Source organism: Scyliorhinus canicula, chromosome 3 (genome assembly GCF_902713615.1).
Source record: "Scyliorhinus canicula chromosome 3, sScyCan1.1, whole genome shotgun sequence".
Taxonomy (NCBI): Eukaryota; Metazoa; Chordata; class Chondrichthyes; order Carcharhiniformes; family Scyliorhinidae; genus Scyliorhinus; species Scyliorhinus canicula.
In genome coordinates this window covers 38,498,031-38,519,944 of record NC_052148.1, presented here as the reverse complement: position 1 = coordinate 38,519,944, position 21,914 = coordinate 38,498,031, and the positions used below count along the sequence as shown (strand labels likewise).

Here is a 21,914-nt window from a genome sequence, read left to right as displayed (position 1 = left end):
CAGCTCTGGGTCACTGTCCGTCTGGAGTTTGCACGTTCTCCCTGTGTTTGCGTGGGTTTCACCCCCGCAACCCAAAGATGTACGGTTTAGGTGGATTGGCCACGCTAAATTGCCCCTTAATTGGAAAAAATGAATTGGGTACTCTAAATTTTTTTTTTAAATTACCTATGAGTAGAACACTGAATTTGCATGATCAGCCATGATCAGATTGAATGGTGGTGCAGGTCGAAGGGCCAAATGGCCTACCCCTGCACCTATTTTCTATGATAATTGCCATACCTTTCTGACAAGCTCCCACTACTACTTCTTTGATTGTCCATCCTACCATATGGTTACTGTTAGGGAACCTGTACACCACTCCTACAAGTGACTTCTTGTCTTTATCATTCTTCATCTCTACCCAAACTGTTTCTATACCCTGGCTTCCAGAACTTAGGTCATTCCTCTCTAGTGTGCTAATGTCCACTTTTCCATAATTCCTTGTCTCCCTACAAGTCACATACCCTTCAGTATTCAGGTCCCACTCTATGCCATCCAATCACTATTTGTTGATTTACCATTGTCAATGTACTCTGTCGATTATTCTTTTGTCTACTATGTACGTACTGTGTACATTCCCTTGGCCACAGAAAAATACTTTTCACTGTACTTCAGTACATGTGACAATAAATATCAATTAATCAATCCCGAAGCCATGCCTCTCTAGCGGCTATAAGATCATACTTATTCATCTCGATTTGTACTCAGCTCATCTGCTTTGTTTTGAACAATATAAATAGTACTATATATAATAAATAATATGGTATAAAACTTCATCAAACATTGTCTAAACTTCGTTGTAAATAACATTGATACATTTGTATATTCGCAAAGAGTTCTACTATTGTGAAGTATCACGAGGACAAATTCTTTATATTACTCAGAAGCCAGCAGTTTCACTGCCTCAAAGTTTTCTTTTTTAAATTATGATACTCAGAACCAGCCTGTGTTACGTTTTATAAATGCAGAAATGTGCGGAATGCTGTATCACATCAAATTTCTTTTTCTGGGCCTATCATTGCTTCTAATTCCATGCTGACTGATCTTAATGACGTCATGCTTTTAGAATGTATATCAATAGCATCCTGTAAAAATGTTCAAATCTGTCAGTTTAGACTCACAAGTTTCCAAACTTGGTCTCCAACTTTTTTGGTAAGTTTGCAAGCTAGTCACTATACTCTAGTACTTAGATTTAGCTCTCCGTCTATCAGTCGCTTGCCTTTTTTCTCACTCATTACCTTGAAGATACTACTATGGTATCATCTGTTTTAGGTACTCTGTAGCCATTCACTTGCATGACAAGTTCATATCAAAATCAAAAGATGCGCCCTATGAAAGGTCATCAACCTGAAATGATGCCGGTTTCTCTCTCCACAAGTGTTGCCTAATCTGCTGAATATTTCCAGCATTTTTGCTATTTATTTGGGCATCTTTATCTTTATTCTATTTTGTGTGCACCTGATCTGGGAATGTTTTACGTTGAGATCAGGTATACCAAATGAAAAACTGACCCGTTTCTCAGCAATGACATCCTCAACTCAATAAATACAAAGCAAAATGGATGAATCTTTCACCAGTCTGTAATATGCATAATATGCAACTGGGCTGTATTGAAGACAGCAAAGACTACAGAACCCAGCAATATCTCAACTGTGGTAGTGAAGGCTTGTGCTTCAGAAATGGCCACACTTCTAGCCAAAAGCTACAGCACTGGTATTTAGGCAACAATGCAGAAAATTGCTCAGGTATGTTCAATTCAATCTAGCTAATTACCACCCAATCAGTTTATTACTAATCTTCAGCAAAGTGATAGAAGAAGTTGTCAACAGTGCTATCAAGCAGCACTTGCTCACGAATCACCTGCTCACTGATGCTCAGTTTGAGTTCTGCCAGGGCCACTCAGCTCCAATTCTCATTACAACTTTAGTCCAAACATTGACCTGAATGCTAGTGGTGGGTGATGTCCCGCTGATTTTTGTGGTACATATTAATGATTTGGATGTAAATGTCGGGGGAATTAGCAAGGTGTCTGCAGACAACACAAAAAATGGCTGTGCAGTTGATAGAGAATTATTGTAGACCCAGAGAAGTAAGAGATGATGAATGTGGGGAGGTCAAACAAGGCAAAGGGTTACACAATAAATGGGAGGATACTAAGAGGTGGAGAGGAATTCAGAGACCTTGAAATGAATGTTCACAGATCCCTGAAGTTAGCAGGACAATAAGGTGCTTAAGAAGGCATATGGAATCCTTAACTTTTTTACCAGAGACTTAGAAGACAAGAACTGGGTGGTTATTCTGGAACTATATAAAACATTAGTTCGGCCACAACTTGAGTACCATGTGCAGTTCAGGTCACCTCATTACAGAAAGGATGTAATTGCATGAGAGACGGCACAGGGAAGATTTAAGAGGATGTTGCCAGGATTGGAATATTGCGGTTGAGAGGAAAGATTGGATAGGCCGGGGTTAACAACCCACAGTATAGTAAGGAAGTGAGATCCCAGATTTTGGCACAGTGGCAGTAATGCAATGCCGATATAGTTCCAAGTCAGGATGATCGGAGACTTGGTTGGGGGAGGAGGGGTGACATGTTTGATCAAGGTGTGATCCAACTGCAGCTCTGTGCAAATTGAGCATAGTTTCCCATTGCCTTACTTTATTTGTTGGCTGTGTAGTTCAGTCGTCGATTCCACATTGGTTGGATATGCGGAGTGTCATTCTAGATACACATCATGTTGAATTTTAAAACAGTCATTATCCATATGATTTCCATCATTTCAAAGAAAATTACGATAGTTGTGAATCTCAAATCATAAACAATGCCAGGGTGAGCACTTCTGCGTGAGATGGAGTCCCGCTCCACCCACCTTTGTAATAATCCTGTAGCCACAATTTGTTCAGTGCTGTGACAATAAAAATTAATAAGAAAATAAATTACTTGAGAATTCTGCCAGTTGTTAACTGCTCTTTTCCCCAGTAATAAAGGTCGATCCCAAAAGGCATCACAGGAGCTTTTTCTAGCTCTTCTTCCCTTTTCCTGTTCTTGTCATGTTCATTGGATAATTCAGGTCTTGCTGATGTAGATGCCTGCATGTCTGCTCTGTCTGGGCTTCCAGGCAGGCTGTTGGAAGAACATATATTTAAAAAAAATCAATAGAAGATAATGTGCTGCACAATCACTGTTCTAGTTTCATTAACCTTTGCACTAACATTCACATTAATGCAGACCCACTTTGACTAACACTGTCATTATACACATTACAACTTGCCAGTGAATTTGATGAAGTTTCCAGCAGGCAACTTACTCCAAGGATTATAGATGATTCTGGAGGTCACCCAAGGGAAAATAAAAGTGGACACAGCTTGAGAAAGCAACAACCAGAAATGTATACTGGCAACATTTTCCTGGCCACCTTTCTCTTTTCATCACTTCTCCAGAATTTTACCTCAACAGCAACTAACATTTAAAACACTTGAAAGATTACACAAGCTATTTTTAGGAGAAAAAAAATCCAAATGTACATTTGAATATTACATTTTGAGAACTGCGAATTTATACCAAACTGTAAGCCATTTTAAAATTTAATCAGCTTGCCATGCCTTCAGAATATCTCAAAATCTCATCGTAACTAACTTACTCCGAAGTTTAGGTAAATGTGTGCAGCAAATTGTGCACAACAAGATTCTACAAACAGCAAACAAAATAAATGACCACTTAATCCGACTTTTTTTAAGAAAGCTTATTAAACAGAATGTTTGTCAAGGAACCTGGAGAAGTCTCTGCTCTTTGAACAGCATCAAGAGATCTTCACACCCATCTGACCAGACAGATGGGACCTAGGTTTAGTGTCGTGCTCACTAAGGTGGCACCTCCAACGATGTCACACTTCCTCAGTACTGTAGTGCTCAGATTCTGCAATGGGGCTTGAACCCAGAACTTGTCATTCAGAGCTGAGAAAGCTACCTGCTGAACTAAGCTGACACTTAGTAAATAGAAAAGGAAATTGAAAATTCTAAACCAAATGAGCTACACAAGTGTTCCTTTGATCCTCTGAAGGCTAATAGTACAAAGTAATTCATAAATGCTTAGATGCAATTAGACACTATAGGTCAACGTGTATGGATAAATCACACATTTTCATATTTATTTCTGTAGTCTGCTCGATATTACAACTGTATACTTGTAATTTTATTTTTAGTTATATATCCAGTCTTGTTTAAATGAGGTATAATTGAAATAACAGCATAGGAAATCTGTGTCAATGCTGGGTCTTCAACTGGAAGTAGCTACTCTCTTTCATTTCCTTCCGTCCACTGTACTCTTTTCTATTCTTCCTTTAAATATACTTCTCCAATTCCCTTTCAAATTAGGTTATTATTTCTGGCTGAAAAGACACTGGTGGTAAAATATTCAATTTCCAATAACCCTCAGTTGAAAGAACGCTTTTAATTTCCCCCTTCATTTTTCTGATGATGTTTCTAAATACATGCTTACCATTTCATTAACCAATAGATCCAGTGGCTTGAAACTCTCCGAGAGCAGTAGCTGTTGGAAATGCAGTGGAGAACCCATTTACACGCATAAACGGGGCTTCCAACACACCTCTGACAACAATCAGGAGCAGCTCCAAGTGAATTCACATCAGTGCTTAATTATTTACCCTCGAAAACATTTCCTAATCTCAAAATAAAAATTTGATACCACTGTAACCTTTCCTATTCCAGTGGGAAAAAAAGCTCCATTTTCTAAAATACGTTCTTCATAACAACAGGCTCTAATTCTGGTGGCATTTCAATTGATCTGGTTTCTACAATTACCCCCACCCCCCACCATATTCCTTCCTATAACTGGTGCTTAAAAAACCACACAATATTCCAGCTGCAGCCTAGCAAAAAATTAGAAAATTAATATTGCATTCTATTTTTAATATTCATTCTCATTTTTAAATCCCAGAATATATTTACCTTTCTCGCTTAAGCATAATTTGAATCTTTGCTGTGTGCTTAAATTTTCCTAGAAATGTAGCACAATTATGACCAGCAGGGGCTGCACGGTGGCTAGCACTGCTGCCTCACGCCGCCGAGGACCCGGCTTCGATCCCGACCCCGGGTCACTGTCCGTGTAGAGTTTACACATTCTCCCCGTGTCTGCATGGGTCCCATCCCCACAACCCAAATGATGTGCAGAGTAGGTGGATCGGCCACGCTAAATTGCCACTTAATGGAAAAAAAACTTTTAAAAGATTATGACCAACAGATAGGTTACCATCAGAACAGATTTTTATAGCAAATCTTTATTCTCCCGTCTACAGAAGGCTGTCTCTCTAACTGGATAACAATTCCATAGTTGCCATTCTTCATGCGTGTCTCTGACCAAGGAGAGTTAGTAGGCTATTCAACCACAAGGGCAATCACACCCAACTCAATCATGTGCTCACTTCATGTCCAAATATATATTTTTCAGCAAGGGTCACTGATAAACAATTGGAAGTGTGAACCTTTTCTGTTTTTCTCTTCCTCTGTAGGACAAGTGGGACAAGACAAATTGTAACAGCCCTTTCACCATCACTGCTCAGATCAGCTGAGAACAGACTCAAAAATGTCTAATTTCTCTATTCTTCAATTCCAAACCTAAAAACTAGTGAAAGCACACTAGTGAAAGCACGACTTTTCGTCCAGAATTTTATTAGTACGGTTATTATTATTAGATTATCAGCTTTGCCATGCGATTGTACTTCACGCACGAGAGTCTCGCACTGTTTGCTGCTGCCAAAAGAAACCTGGTGGGAGGAGACAACTGGCTGGGGAGGCCCGGGTAAATTCTAAAACTTCATCTCCCCTTGAACTACTTGTGAACCAGGAGGAGAGGAGCGATCCCCCACAACCCTCTCCTTCCCCAGCAAGTCATCCATCAGTTTTCCCAGCCACTGCATCTACCAATGACTTCAATCTTTTGGGAAACATCAGTATAGCTATCCCCTCAAATCAGGCAATACAAAGGAGAATCCCCAGCCAGCTTTCGATTTTACCATTGTGAATGAATTCCCAGCCATCCCAATGCTTAACCAGAGGTTAGAACAGTCCCCAGAGGGCAGCACGGTGGCACAGTAGTTAGCACTGCAGCCTCACGCCGCCGAGATCCCAGGTTCGGTCCCGGCTCTGGGTCACTGTCTATGTGGAGTTTCCACATTCTCCCCGTGTTGCGTGGGTTTCACCCCCACAACCCAAAGATCCGGTTTCCTCCCACAGTCCAAAGATGTGCGGGTTAGGTGGATTGGCCATGCTAAATTGCCCTTAGTGTCGTTAAAAGTAAGGTTAGGGGGGGGGGGGGTTGTTGGGTTACGGGTATAGGGTGGATACGTGGGGTTGAGTAGGCTGATCATTGCTCGGCACAACATCGAGGGCCGAAGGGCCTGTTCTGTGCTGTTCTATTTGCAGGGTAGGTGGATTGGCCTCGCTAAATTGCCCCTTTGGAAAAAATGAATTGGGTATTCTTAAAAAAGGAACAACCCCCAGTGCATTGGCAGCCAAAGACCATGGTCAGAATGTTATGTTGTTTGGGTGGCAGCACGAGCGACCCAGAAGTGCGTAAAATCATTGCTCCCTTGCGCGATATTTTGGTCGGCAGGTGAGGTACGAGTCAGTAGCGCGCCTGCTGACAACCAAGAAGACCATTTAAATTAATTAAACAACAATTGAAGACAATTTTACATAGCCCATCTGCTTTTATGAGTTGCCTGGCGGCCTTTACGTTTTGGGGAGGATGAAAGTCTGGATTGAAATAAAATTAATAAATGTGTTTGGAGACTGTGATCTGTGTATGATTGTGCTACTTCGGCACATGTGGCACAGTTTGCCTACTAATTTTTAAGGTTCAGCAGCTCTACAGCAGCTGTCCCCCTGAGGGGGCACATGGTAAGAGTCAGCCCACACGCTCCCTTTTCTTAATGCCCATCCTTTTCCTGCCCTCCTCGCCAGCGCTCAGCCTTTCACAGAGCGTCTTTCATGCTGGATGTCCGTTAATTGGCTACCCAGCGTAATACCGCATCAATAACGTAAAATTCAGGTCCATTTCCACAGCACCCAAGCGGAGGCCTGATATCAATCCCTCCCCACCAGTAGTAAATCCGGACAGTTGTCTAGGAAGATTTCTTTAACTGAGGCCTGGCTGTAAAGGTCAACTTCATGTTCCAAACATTGCCGAGTGCACCACCTATTACCGGGCTCGGGTGCACGGTCTTCCTCCCTCACCACACTTCCAACAAAAAAAGATCAAAGATATGTGCCAATCTAAATAACTAAATATAAAACTTGGTAAGATTGAGCAAATATTACAGGCTGTACAACTGAAACTAGTAGATATTGCCTGCCCTCTTGTGTAGGTTTCTATTTATTACAAGAAAGAATACACCACTGGTAAGTGAACTTGCGTTTCTCATGTTTCTCTGCACCCATTATGATGTATCTATCATCTAGCTGCAGTCATTATGACCATAAATACTATCAGTGTCATTGCCACCTAGCTAATGAAGCTATGCGGCTTGATTAGATTCCCTCAAAGATAGCCAATTATACAAAACTTACTTCAATCGTTTGTCCAAGAAAAAATTATTTGCCACTCTCCACTAATCTGGTGAAACTATGAAGAAACTGTCTAGTTGTTCTTCCTCATCCATCTGGTATGAGGTCAAGTCTTACTAGCAAGGCCATTATGAGTAGTCAGTATTAGACATTCCCAGATAGATTACTCAACTGGTTGGGGTACATTTCCTTCATCTGTTCCTGCCAAGTGACCTGAAACCCTTCAACTAATTCATAAAGGCCAAATTGTTTCTACTGGATCGATTCAAAGAACTCAGTCACTGAAACCACAGTACAATTACTTGATCAAGATCTATTTCAGCAGTGCTTTCTTCAGTGTGCCACTACATCATGAATTTCAAAAGCTCCGCAGCTTCATTAACAAAGATTCAATTTGCATCGTCTTTGTCTTGTTCTCTCCTGTGACATGCTGCAATCAGTAGCCTCACTGCTGAAGAATCTAGGTCTCTAAGACCTTCTATACACGAGGTTATATTCTTCTGTTAACTCCCGATCTTCTTCAATTCTACCCCTAGGTAATTTCTAGTCAACAAGAAATGCATATTTTACCTTTTATTTATAGGAATTCCTTTGAATTATTCTGGAGATGGCATTTTCCAAGAAGAAGGGTACCGGACAATCATTCTCAGCTACTACAAAATATATTTTGTTCACAATTAAATGCATCTTAAAACTGGGCGGCACAGTAGCACTGTGGTTAGCACTGTTGTTTCACAGCTCCACGGTCCCAGGTTCGATTCCCAGCTTGGGTCACTGTCTGTGCGGAGTCTGCAGGTTCTCCCCGTGTGTACGTGGGTGGGTTTCCTCCTGGTGCTCCGGTTTCCTCCCACAGTGTAAAGATGTGCAGGTTAGATGGATTGGCCATGCTAAATTGTCCCTTCGTGTCCAAAGGTGGGATTACTGGGTTACGGGTTAGAGTGGAGGTGTGGGCTCAAGTAGGGTGCTCTTTCCAAGGGCTGGTGCAGACTCGATGGGCTGAATGGTCCCCTTCTGCACTGCAAATTCTATGATTCTACGATAATCGGCCATGGTTGCAATTATGTGACTGCTTTAAACAAAAATGCAAAAAGCAGATGTTGGAAATGAAAAGCAGAATATGCTGGGAAAAGCCAGCGGATCAGTCAGCACTATTCTGAAACTAACTTACGAGTCTTCTTGCAGATCCAATGCATTTTCACTGAATTTTACATTATACATGGAGGTTTTTCGGTCACTGCAACTTTGCAGGCTTCTATCCCCGTTCTTTATCCACGTCCTTGCAAAATGTTTCTTACAGGGTGTTACTAATTTTGCATCCACCACTGTTTTGGGGTGGGGCGCCGTGGGTGGAAATTTACCAGTTTCACTGAGGCGGAACCGGGAGGAAAGTAAGACATCAGGGTGTCAGGTCAGCGTACCACACTGAATTTTTCGCAGGTGGGATGAAATTGGCAATGGTTATTTGTCCAGTAGTGGCCCATTGCCAATCTACACATTCCAGGGCCCACCCATGGGTAGATTGGGGACATTGGAAGAATCTCGGACGGGCCAAGAACAATTGGTTACTGGTTTTAAAATGTAATTTAAAACAAAATTCTTGATAGATTTAAAAGTGGTAACTTGGTGAAGTTTCATTAATACAACTGAAAACAGGTTTGACACAAAAATTAAACGGTGTAAATTCACCAGTGAATAACCCAATTTTAAATTATTGAAAATTACTTTTAAAAAACATGCAGAATATTTTGCTAGTTTCCTTCTGAATTAAAACCAAATTATATTCAAAAGCTTTTAAAGTGTGCCTGTCAGAGAGTCCTTGTGCGCAAAAGCACCAACTTAATTTTTAGGGTCTCCTTGAAGGCGTGCAATTAGCAGCAATTCCTAATGGTGCATTAATCATCCCGGGGATCTGGGCCAAATTTGTGGGCCTGTTTCTGTCTCAATGTTTGATCAGCGAGATCAACAGATTGCAGAAACACTATTTGCACTGAATGGGGTTTGCACGTAAAATTCTGCAATTGTGAGTTGGTTACACTGATGTCAGGCAAATTGGTCTCAAAAAACCAGAGCAACCTCTGCAAAGTGCAATGGAGGATAACATTCGCAACAAATACATTTAATAACACACTATATAATTGAAACTAGTCAACCATGGTCTATTAAAGATGCATCTCATTGTGAACGTCATATATTTTATATGTGTATATATATATATATATATATATATATACTCGTAACTACTAAATCTCATTCAGCCCTGAACCTTTTCAACAGGTGCTACCCAGTTGTTTATTCAAGGTCAGTTCAAGGTTTGACCTTGTTCACACCCTCAATCAACACACATGCACTACCAGTAGGAACATTTAATATTGATCAAGTATAGGAAGCCGAAACTATTATTCTTTTTATAATCGAAGGATGCCAGGAAGGAACCAGTAGATGTGGTATACTTACAGATTTCCAAAAGGCATGCAATAAAGTGCGACACAAAAGGTTAATACACAAGAGAAGGGCTTATGGGGTTGGAGGTAATATATTAGGGGATTGTTCAATGGACAGGAAGAGAGTAGTATAAATGGGATATTTTCAAGTTGGCTAGTTGTGACTAGGAGAGCTGCAAAGATCAGTGCTGAGGCCGTGGCCATTTATAATCCCTAATAATTTAGATACATTACTCTCCATCTCTTCGAAGTTTACTGATGTTATAAAGTTAGGTGGGAAAGCAAGCTGAGAGGAGGACACAGAGGCAGCAAAGAGAAACAGACAGGCTACCGGAGTGGGGAAAAGATGGCAGATAGAGTATAATGTGGGGAAGTATGAGGTTATTCACTTTGGCCAGAAGAAAAGAAAAGCAGAATATGTTTGAAAAGATGCAAAAGTTGTAAATGGTGATGTGCAGCAAGACTTGGGTGTACTCACCCTAAGAACACAATAGGTTTGCTTGCAGGTACAGCAAACAATTGGGAAATCATGTTGGCCTTTATTACAAGGGGATTGGAGTACATCAATAAAGAAGTCTTGCTACAATTTCGCAGGGCTTTGGTGAGACCACACCTGGAGTACTCAATTCAATTCTGGTCTCCATATTTAAGGAAGAATATACTTGCATTGTGGGTAGCACAGTGAAGATTCACAAGAATGGTTCCAGGGAAGTGAAGGTTGTCCTTTGAGTAAAGGTGGAGAAAATTGGGCTTATAGGGCGGGATTCACCTTTACTGGGACTAAGTCCCCATGCCAGCGGTAAAAACAGCACGAACCACTCCGATATCGAATTCTCCGCACTTTCTGGGGCAAGGTGTACGCCGGAGGGGTTGGCGCCGCACCAGTAGGCCAGCGTGATCTCGCGCATACGCGGAACCGTAGCCGTGTTTTGGTGCATGCGCGGGGGGTTCTCTTCTCCACGCCGGCCATGGCGGAGCCCTACAGGGGCCGGCGGGGAGGAAGGAGTGCCCCCACGGCACAGGCCCGCCTGCAGATCGTGGGCCCCGATCACGGACCAGGCCGGGCCCCCCTGGGGGTCGGATCCCCCCCCCCCCACAGCCGACTTACCTGCCAGGTCCCGCTGTGTGGGACAATGTCTAACCCACGCCGGCGGGACTGGCCAAAAACGGACGGCCGCTTGGCCCATCGGGACCCGGAGAATTGCCGGGGGGGGCTGCTGCCAACGGCCCCCGACCAGCGTGGCATGAACCCCGCCCCCGCCCGAAACATGGCGCCAGAGAATACGGGGGATCGGAGGGGGGTCAGAGAATCCCACTGATAGTCTTTGGGGTTTAGAAGAATGAGAGGTGATCACATTGAAACATTAAAGATTATGAAGTGGCTTGACAGGGTAATACTGAGAAGTTGTTTCCCCTGGGTGAGCAATATAGAACAAAATAGCTTTAAGTTCACTTACCCAACAGTAGGAAATACATTTTAAAGTAACTCCTTCAATGTGAAATGTTTTGGGAGATGTGAAAGTGTTATATAGCATAAACAGAAGTCTTTCTAATGTTCATTCACTTCTGTTGAAACATTTATTGAGTTTCCCTGTTAATCTGCATAATAGTTTCAAGTCTGTTTCATCCAGGTGAATTCATAGATCATCATGATATAAAACTATGCTATGGCACATCTGGAGATACGGAAGCAAACAGCGTGACATGAGAAACTCTGCATCTTCTGCAGACTTAATCATTATTAATAGGTGATTAATGATGCATTGTTCAGGGTAAGGATACAAGGTCAATCCTGAGATAACTGGTGTCAACTGCAGGTGAAAAATAAAAACTTACTTGTAATATGAAAGCACATGCAGTGTAGCTCCATCAGAGCTTCGCTAATGCAAAGACCCATCATCTTAAAGTACTGCTTTCCATTTTTACTATGCTGACATAAAGCTGCTTTCTTTGCAAGGCAATATGAAACCAGGAATGTCTGATGGAGGCGCCTGTCCTATTGTCATTCTGAAAAGTGCTGAAGGACATTTATTTTAAATCTTGTGTAAAAATGCAATAAAAATACATATTATTCTCGTTCCTGAAGTAGATAATGGTGTATTTATCTGTAAGAATATGGTCACAAAAGACAAAATAACAAGCACTTACTTGTACTTCTCCAGTTTCCTTTTCAAGATCTTTAATGTTGCTGCTGCACTTGTTGGATCAAGTTCCTCATCATTCCTCCGTGATGGTGGGGGCTGAGGAGACTGCATTACTCTCTTCACTGTTTCCTTGGTTATTGCTGCTAGTGGCTCCAGTCCTGGAGTTACACACAGTACATACACAATGTAAACTATCACAATAAGATCTGTATGTTTTGTCTGTATACCATATATAAAAAAAGCCACAGAAACAAAACACACAAAATAAAGCTTTTGAACAAGTCACCACTTTGATCAAACATTTTCAGTCAAACTCACGTTGTGGTCAAATCCTATGGTATCCCCATGATAATTGAACCAGAATTCTGATTCAATAATTGGAATGAATTCTGTTATTCTAAGCACTTAGGTTAATTAAATAAACTAATATTCATAGTTAGACAAATAAGAGTTGACTATAATTATCAAATTCTTCATTATTACATGGTGTACAAAAGAAGTTGTAAACACAAAAATGTTTAAGTAGGTTTTGTAAATACAGTTAATGGAACATACAGCAAAAAGCATTTGTTCCTCTCACCTCACGGTGAACTGGACTGTATGTTTTGGCAGTGAGCCTTGAAGTCCAAAAAGGTAGCTTTCTGAATCCCATACCTACACAGCAAGTCAGTAGAAGTGGGGTTCTACAGTTAACCATGCGCCAAAAATCATGAAAGAGGTTGTGGGGAAAGCTAGAGTTTCCCCTTGATCACTAGTCGGGTGACTCTTGCTGGAAATGAAAAGTGCACACATGCGAGGAGAGAAGGACCAGACTCAGCTGCGATGGGCCTCAAGGTCAAGTAAACAATTAAATCACGAGACACTCTCTGACCAGGTTAATACATGGACTGGCACTTGGACAAGACATCAGAAGACCTCAGTCCTCTCTGAAACTGTACCAAGCAGTTTGATGAGGGGAAAACTGTAGGGGAACAAGGAATAAAATTACTTGGTTTAGTGATGGGTTATATCAAAAATCATCTGGATCAAGTAATTCCAAGGCAGCAAAGGGTCATTAATCAAAATTATGCTTGCATGCAAGGATAAAACAAATCTAGTAGAATAAAGTACAAAACATCGTGGCAAAAAAATAATGTTTTTGTCTTTTATGTTTCAAACACTGAATCACATTGTTATAACTGTGACCTTCGTACAAAACTATAAAATGCCAAAATCATTTTGAAATTGTTCAGTGTCACCTATTTGCCTGAAGCAATAACAAAGATAGAGTTAAAAAGATTAATCAATAGTAGGAAATGGCTAGGCTGGGCCTGTAGCTGAAAGCTAGGCCACTGAATGCTGACATTATTGATTTTAGCAAGTTCACCAGGACTTGTAATTAAAATGTAAATTTGAGAAAGAGATTATGTCCTGACAGAAATCTTGGGATTAGGGAGAAGATAAAGGGCCTCAGTGGTGCAGAGAGAGAGAGAGAAGGAAGGTTTCCTCAGCTGTGAGGCTTTACCCTTACTTTAACAACATTGGATCTGCTCTGAAGTTTAATTGGTAAATTGTTGAGACAGATAATAGAAGCAGCTGATAGAAGTTGAACCATGGAAAGCACCTATGGATTCTAATGCTTTTTAAACTTTTAACCCATTGTTCTCTGAATGAAGTTTAACCCTATTTGGGATAGATGTTAACTTGTTGAGTAAAAAGGGTTTGGTTTTGGAGATGGTTGGTCAAAGAAAATGTCACCAAATGATTTTATAAACTTGCTTTAATTGAAACTACAGTACTATGGTTACAGCATAGAAGGAGGCCAGTGGTTAGCACTGTTGCCTCACAGCTCCAGGGACCCGGATTCAATTCTCTGGTGACTGTCTGTGTGGAGTTTGTACACTCTCCCCATGTCTGTGTGGGTTTCTTCCGGGTGCTCCGGTTTCCTTCCACAGTCCAAAGATGTTTAAGTTAGGTTAAAGGGTTATTGATATAATAGGGTAGTGGACCTGGGTAGGGTACTCTTTCAGACAGTCAGTGCAGACTTGATCGGCTGAATGGCCTTCTTCTGCACTGTAGGGTTTCTATAATTTTAATAGTATAGTTAATAGAATTCACAGTGCAGAAGTATGCCGTTCAGCCCATCGAGTCTGCACCAGCCCTTGGAAAAGACACCCTATCTTGGCCCACGCTGTCACCCTCTCCCTGTAAAGTAACCTGACCTAATCTTTTGGACACTAAGGGGCAATTTAGCATGGTCAATCCACCTAACCAGCACATCTTGGAGCTGTGAGGCAGCAGTGCTAACCACTGTGCCGATGTGACACCCCATCAATTGGCCCATCAATTCTGTGCCTGCTCTTTACAAGTGTGATTATGCTAGACCCACTCCCTCACCGTCACCTTGTAGTCCTCCAAACTTTCTTAATTCGGATGTTATCCAATTCCTTTTTCAAAGTCGTGATTGATCGGTCTTTACAATACCCCAAAGCAGTTCATTCGGATCTGGACTACCCATTGCAGGAAAAAAAAACATTTTTGTCTCGTCACCTTTGGTCCTTTTGTCGATCACATTAAATTGTTGTCCTTTGATCTGGTACTTGACCTTTCCACCAAAGGGAACCATTTCTTTCCTATCTAGATCCCTCATCATTTTGAACACCTCTATAAAATCCCTGCACAACCTTCTCTTCCCTTTGGAGAACAGAAAGAGAGGGAGAAAGAGAGAGAGACAGACAGACAGACAGAGGGAGTCATTTACTCATGCCACCTTCAATGATTTTTTGACTTATACCTCCAGGGTTCTATTTTAGATCTCCCTTATTTGACTACTTCGAATCAAAATCTATCATGAAACACCTCTCCATTAGATTTCATCAGCCACGTGTCCACCCATCGGATCAGCCTTTTTCTGTGTCTTTCTGAAGTCTATTACAATGCTCCGTGCAGTTCACAATACTTCCAAGTCATATGGAAATTTTGAAATTATGCCCCATAACACAAATGTAAGTCATTAACATATATCAATAAAAACAGTGGACTGGATTCTCCGCACCACCGCACCATTTTTCTGCCTTGACCCGCCGACGGGATTCTCCATAACTCCGGCCGGTCAATGGGTTTTCCATTGTGAGGCAACCCCATGCCGTCGGGAAACCCCTGGGCGGCGGCAAAACGGAGAATCCCACCGGCGGAGAATCCCGCCCAGTATTCTTAGTCCTGACCATTAACTTTCGTTGACACCAGCTTTCAGTCTGTCTTATAAATCAACTGTGGTCAGTAACAATAAACCACATGGGGCAGGATTCTCCGATGGCGAGTCAGAGTGTCCGCGCCGTTGTGAATGCCGTCGCGTTTCACAACGGCACAAACGGTCCGCCGGCAGCATCGATTCAGGCCCCGAAATGGGGCCAGCAGCAGGACCGCGAGGAACGCGGTGGGCGTGGCGCCAGAGCAGCGCCGTCACTGCGCGACGCCCGGATGACGGCGCGCCGCGTCATTTACTGTGCGCGATTCACGCACAGGTCCCGATAGATAGAGATGGCTGAGCCACGCCGTGCTGCTCCCAGGTTCCGGCACAATGACCTGGAGGCATTGCTGGACGCAGTTGAAGAGCGCAGGGCGAGTCTGTGCCCAAGACGTGGCCATCGGTACCCGGCCAGCACAGTCAAGCGCAGCTGGCGTGAAGTGGACATCGGCGTCAGCGCTGTGGGGCACACCCCCCGCTCTGGAGACCGGTGCCGCAAGAAGCTCCACGACCTCACGAGGGCTACCAGGGTAAGTACCCCGAGAGTTCCCTCGGGCCGCACCCCACCCCTCCCTCCCCCCCCCCACCACGTTTCGCGCTCCCCTGCCCACGCAGGACAGGGGGGCACCATGTTGCACTCGACCCACATGGGCACCACACCCCCCCTTGCGAGCTGCCATGGCATGGTGCTCAGTGCCCCCAACCCCAGTCATAATGTTCCCAACATCTGCGCGTCTTGCTGCTGACCGCCTAACTCTGATGCTTCCCCCCCCTGCAGGACAAGACAGCCCACAACCATCGTGAGCATGCAATAACTGGAGGGGGAATCACCTGTGCTGCACCCCCTCCCCGTCCATGAGCAGAGGGCTCTGGACCTCGCTGGGGGAGCTGCCACCCGGGAGGTAGCGCCATGCCAGTTCGGAGGCGCAGTACCAAGTGAGACTCCCCTGCCTGGCTACACTCCCTCACCTCCTCCATCCCCCCCTCACACTGCCCCCTCAACCCCCTAACCCCCCCAAACTGCACCCCCTCACACTGCTCCCTCCACCCCCCTCACTCTCCACCCCCTCACACTGCCCCCTTCACCCCCTTACACCCTACTTTGTGTGTCTAACGATACATGCTATATTGTGTATCCCAGGGCCAGCAGCCGATCGTCCGGGAATGTCTCGGAGAAGCCTCCACCGTCCAGTTCCAAGTTCATCCACCCACAGGGACGCATGCCAGGGAGGGGAAGGAAGACAGAAGGAGGGCCCTCTTCCGAGGCCGGGGCACAGGAAGCGGATACACCGAGGACTGACAGAAACAACACTGACGAACACAGGACGGACAGTCAGGACACTGACGGCCATGAGGCGGATAAAGAGAGGACGGAGAGCCAGGACAGTGATGCACAGAGGACAGCCAGACAGATGATGGACGCACCGGAAACGGCACTTCACATGGGCCAGGGACAACATCTATCGGTCCAAGGCTCGACCCAGGAGACCCCAGACCTGGGGTCCGATGAGGACATGGACCTTGTCTCACTGCTGTCACTCACACCCTCCGCCATCGCAGATACACTCACCTCAGTTGGGCACATTAGTGATGAGGCTTCTGGGACATTGACTGGTGCACATCACACAGCCGAACCGGTACAGCACGTGGAGGTAGAAGCAGCCGAGGGGCTGGATGGTCGGAGGGCAGGCCAGGCCCAGCTCCCGCCCAGACGGTTCCCGGGTTACTGGACTTACCAGACCCACCCACAGACCCGATGCGTTTGGAAACCCAGGGAGTGGACAACGGGATGATGGCCGCCTTCCAGCATCTTCAGACACAGTTGGAGGAGTCCATCCGCGTCCAGGAGCAGGGAGTGGTGCCAGTCATGACTACCACCCAGACCGACACCGCACGGGTGGCGTCCACGGTGGAGGCAATGGGGGCAACGGTTTCAGCCATGGGTGAGGTTCTGCAGGGCGTGGGGCTTCATGTGCACGCGTCATCCGTAGCCCACGACAGGGCTGCCCTCTCACAACAGACCTGTCCCAGAGCCAGCTGGACATTGCCGCCGCGCTCCGGGGTCTGGCCGAGTCTCAGCAGGCCATGGCCCAGTCCCAGCAGGCCATCACTGAGAGCATCGGCGGCCTTGCGCACGTGCTGGATGGCGTCGCACAAGCTCAGCGGGAGGTTGCACAGTCCCTGACAGCGATGGCACACTCCCTGAGCTCCATCGCTGCGAAAGTTCTGACCCCGGTCGATGCCACAGCAGGCCTCCAGGACTGGCAGGGCCAGGTGTCGGTGGTGCCACGGCGCTTGTCTCCGCTTGCAGCACCATCCCATAGTGAGGCCCGGGGGCCACCAGGCTTCCCGAAGGAGGAGGAGGATATGGGGCCTGTCCTGGTGACTCCAGCAAAGGAGGTCCCGGAACACTCGGACTCCCCCCCCACCACGTTCCGTCCCTGGTGCATCTGGTGGGCAGCAGGCAGAACAGGGTGGCACCACGCCATCCAGCATGCCCGCCAAGCAGCCTGGCCCATCCAAGTCGGGCCGCCCCAGGAAACGCGCGCCAATGGGGAGCCACGTCGCAGGGCAGGAGTCTCAGCAGTCCGCCTCCACTCCTGCTTGACCGTCTGGGGAAACACCAAGCGTAGTGATAGGGCACGTAAGGCAAAGAATTTAGACATGTAGTAAGTTTGCACGGGTGCAGGGCACAGCTTAGTTATAGGGGCTCGGGCACTTGTCTGTGAATGTCACAAATAAAGTCACTGTTACACAAAATCTAGATGACTCTGTGCTATGTCTGGTGCTTGTGGGGTCGTGAAGGGGACCGAGTGGCCTTGGGGTCGAAGTTCGGTACAACGGTGAGGCCGGCTGTGTGTTCTTCACCCACCCAACACCCCGTCGGCCTCGGCACACCGATGCCAGCTACTCCACATGGCCATATGATGGAGTGTCCGTGACGCATACAGGGACCACCGAGGTGGAGGGTGTAGCTGTGGCCATGAATCAGACATTGTCTAGTGATCCGGAGCTCACAGTTCGTCGCAGAGCGGGTTGTCATCATTCAACATGGTACTGATCACACCCGCTTACACAAGCAATTGTGTGAGACCATCCCGTTGTGCCGCAGGTGTAAGGTGCTGTGAAAGTGGTGGTGTGGGAGCCAGGGTTGTCGGATGGTGCAGGAGGTGGGGGGTGCTGGGTGGTGCGGAATGGTGGTGCACATGCCTTGCTCAGCGATGCCCTTCCCTAGTTCGTGAAACGTGCGCCGATCAACGCCTCGCATGCTCGCTCGCCAAGCCGGTGGCGTCGTGCAGCATCCCAGCCATATCCAGCCCCCATGTCATGCCTGTGCCCCCCCCCCCCCCCCCCCCCATCCTCTTCCTCCTCCTCATGTGCAGATGCGTCGCCCTCATTGGGCTCCCCCTGTGCCTCCTCCTCCAGGACATCGCCCCTCTGCTAGGGTATGTTGTGCAGCATGCAGCAGAACTATGTGGCCGACCCTCTCTGAATGGTACTGGAGGGCCCCTCTAGAGAGGTCCAGGCACCTGAAGCGTATCTTTAAGAGGCCAAAGCACCTCTCCACAACACCCCTGGTTGTTGCACGGGTCTCATTGTAGCGGGTCCCCACGTTGGTCTGTGGCCTCCGTATAGGTGTCATCAGCCACGACCGCAACGGGTAACCCGTCGCCAAGCAACCAGCCCCTCAGCCAGGGATGGGGGGGGGGTGTTCCCTCGAACATGGAGGGGATGTAAAATTGCGCCAGTATAAAGGCATCATGCACACTGCTGGGGTACTGGGCGCACACATGCATGATCTGCATGCAGTGGTCGCAGACCACCTGAATGTTCATGGAGTAGGTCCCCTTTCTGTTCATGAACACGTCCCTGTTCTACGATGGTGGATGTATGGCGATGTGCACCCCAATCACCCCCTGGACCATTGATATTCTGGCCACAGAGGCGAATCCCGCTGCCCGGGCATCCTGGTGTGCACGGTCCACTGGAAACTGGATGAATGGAAACTGGATGAAACGGTCGGCGATGGCATACAGGGCATCGGTTACTGCTCGGATGCACCGGTGCACCGATGCCTGTGAGATACCGGACAGGTCCCCGCTCGGCGCCTGGAACAACCCTGTCACGTAGAAGTTGAGGGCTACCGTCACCGGAACAGCATGTCCTCCCCCTGTTCCACGTGGTGCCAGGTGTGCCATGAGGCGGCATAAATGTGCGACGGTCTCCCTACTCATCCGGAGTCTCCTCCTGCATGCCCTGTCCGGTAGGTCCTCGAACGATACGCGGTGGCGTACACTCGAAGCCTCATGGGGCGCCTCCGGCACCTTGGCACCGCCACCTAGTCCTCCTCCACCCCCTACGCCCCATCAAGATCAGAATCCTCATCCTGTGCATCCCCGACGATGTGGTGGTCATCGTCCCCCTCCGCCTCCTCCTGCACCTGTCGGGCAGGCGGGCCTGCAGCCTGAGCAGGTGGCACGAGGCCCTCTGCAACCAGTCCCTCTGCTGCAGCCGCCGCTGCTCTGAGCCGCCTGCGTCAACGCTGCCGAAGAGCCACCTGCACGGCAGCGGCTCCCGCCACGGCAACAAACATCGCTGGCTGGTGCGCAAACATGCCGATCTGCAGGAGGGAGGAGATACAACATGTTTAACAATGGCGCTTTGACACGTCGACAGTCATGTGCCATGGGATACATGTGTTCCCCGGTTTCCTGGACTCGCTACAGACACACAGGCACCCTGACCCCTGCCCACAGTCTCCATCCACCGCCCAGTTTACCCTGTCCCTCCTCATTGCGCCACCGTGGGCTGGCCATGCCGTCACGGGGGCTCGGTGTTGGGGCTCCTGTGTGTGTGTGTGGGGGTGGGTGGGGGGGGGGGGGGGAGGGGCTGCTGGGCGCACCCAAGGTCAAGGTATGTGGCCGCGCGGGATGGCGGCGCCAGTGGCCTTTACCCATCAGCATGACCTCAACTTGCATGTCGCTCCCGCAGAAACCCCCGGGAACATGGAGGCCCCCTGCCCCTCCCGCCGCCCCCCTTCCCACCCCCACCCCGGACATGACTGCACCCTTCGCCCCCTTCCCCCTCTTCCTCCCCCCCTCCTCCTCCTCCTCCTCCCCCTCCCCACCCCCCCAGCCCCCCGAGCACCCTTCCTTAAAACTCCTCCTCCTCCTGCCAGCACCTGCCGTGGACGCCACATCATGCTGCCTCCAAGAACGACGGCCGCTCACCTCCTCACTCCGCATCGTCAGCCAGCACGTCTGGCTGACGAATTGATTTAGCAGGGGTGAACGGCGACGGCGTGAGTTGGGGTCACGCCTTCGGCCCATTCGGTCGGCTGAATAGCGGTAGGCCCGGAGAATCGCCATACTTAGCACCTCGGGCGATTCTCCGGCAGGCGCAGTGCCGACCTCGATGACGCCGTTCTCGCCGGTTGGAAGAATGGCGGGATGACGTCAGACCGGCATCACGCGAAATATCGGCATTCCCAAACAGCGCAGCATGGGAGAATCCCGCCCATGGCCTTCCATATTTCACTAATTTGGATTGACTCACTCACACCACTCATCTTAATTATCTCACATGTAAAGATAAACAATTCTGCAATATTTTCATCTGCAGCATGAAGACAGAAAGAAAAATGTATAAACAATCTAATAGCTGACTAACTGCTAAACTTTGTGTTCTGAAGAAGTCATATTGGTCCCGAAACATTAATTTTGTTTCTTTCTCCCCAGATGCTGCCAGACCTGCTGTGTTTTTCCAGCATCCGCAGTATTTTGCTTTTAGCAAACTTTGCGATTGGAAAAAAAATTATCCACCATTTCAAAATAACAGATCGACATACATATTCTTAAAATTATCATCAACATGACATGGGAGATGTCTGTATTAGAAAACTTTCTCACCAAGGACAACTACTTTTCAAAAGAAAACATCTGGAGTTTCAAAGTACTGGAATTCAACTAATTCTGTAGGTTTACTAAATTAATTTAAAGTAAATTAAAATGTTCCTAAATCCTCAACAGTTTTAAAATGAAATACAAATATCTCCTTAAATTGTACACACATGTATTATGCATTTAGACGTTGCATTTGCATGGAATAATTTCAAGGCCTTTGTGTCCTGACAGAAGTCCCATACAATCTTCTTAATTTGTGTTCCGCCAGATTATCAATACTGGCAAAATATTACAACCAATTGATTGCCTGTGGCGGAACTTACAACTTAACAGGGACCCAAAATTAGCAGCATCAGATGAGACAGGCGTTACATACCCTGCCCAATGTTCCTGTCCAAGGAAGGGAAAACTGGGCAGATGTATATATTCCTGCAACCTCATTTAAAATAGAAAATGTCGATATGAATTTGCCATAGCACTTCTAATGGGTGAGGATGTACTTACAATGTGACAATTTTATCCAGACAGTTTCCATTAGAAATATGAACATAGGAATTTTAATGGATAAAGTTGACAG

General features: G+C 46.5%; 1 protein-coding gene across 5 annotated transcripts in view; it reads right to left on the bottom strand.

Annotated features, from left to right (window-relative positions):
- The window catches only part of uvssa (UV-stimulated scaffold protein A), a 112,063-nt gene that overhangs the window by 52,143 nt on the left and 38,006 nt on the right, over positions 1-21,914 (bottom strand). For all 5 annotated transcript variants that reach the window (XM_038793335.1, XM_038793338.1, XM_038793336.1 and 2 more), the window contains 2 exons: positions 12,213-12,366; positions 2,981-3,163 (listed from right to left, as the gene is read on the bottom strand). In XM_038793335.1, coding sequence (XP_038649263.1) covers positions 2,981-3,163; positions 12,213-12,366 — 337 coding nt within the window. The remainder of the gene's footprint in view (positions 1-2,980; positions 3,164-12,212; positions 12,367-21,914) is intronic.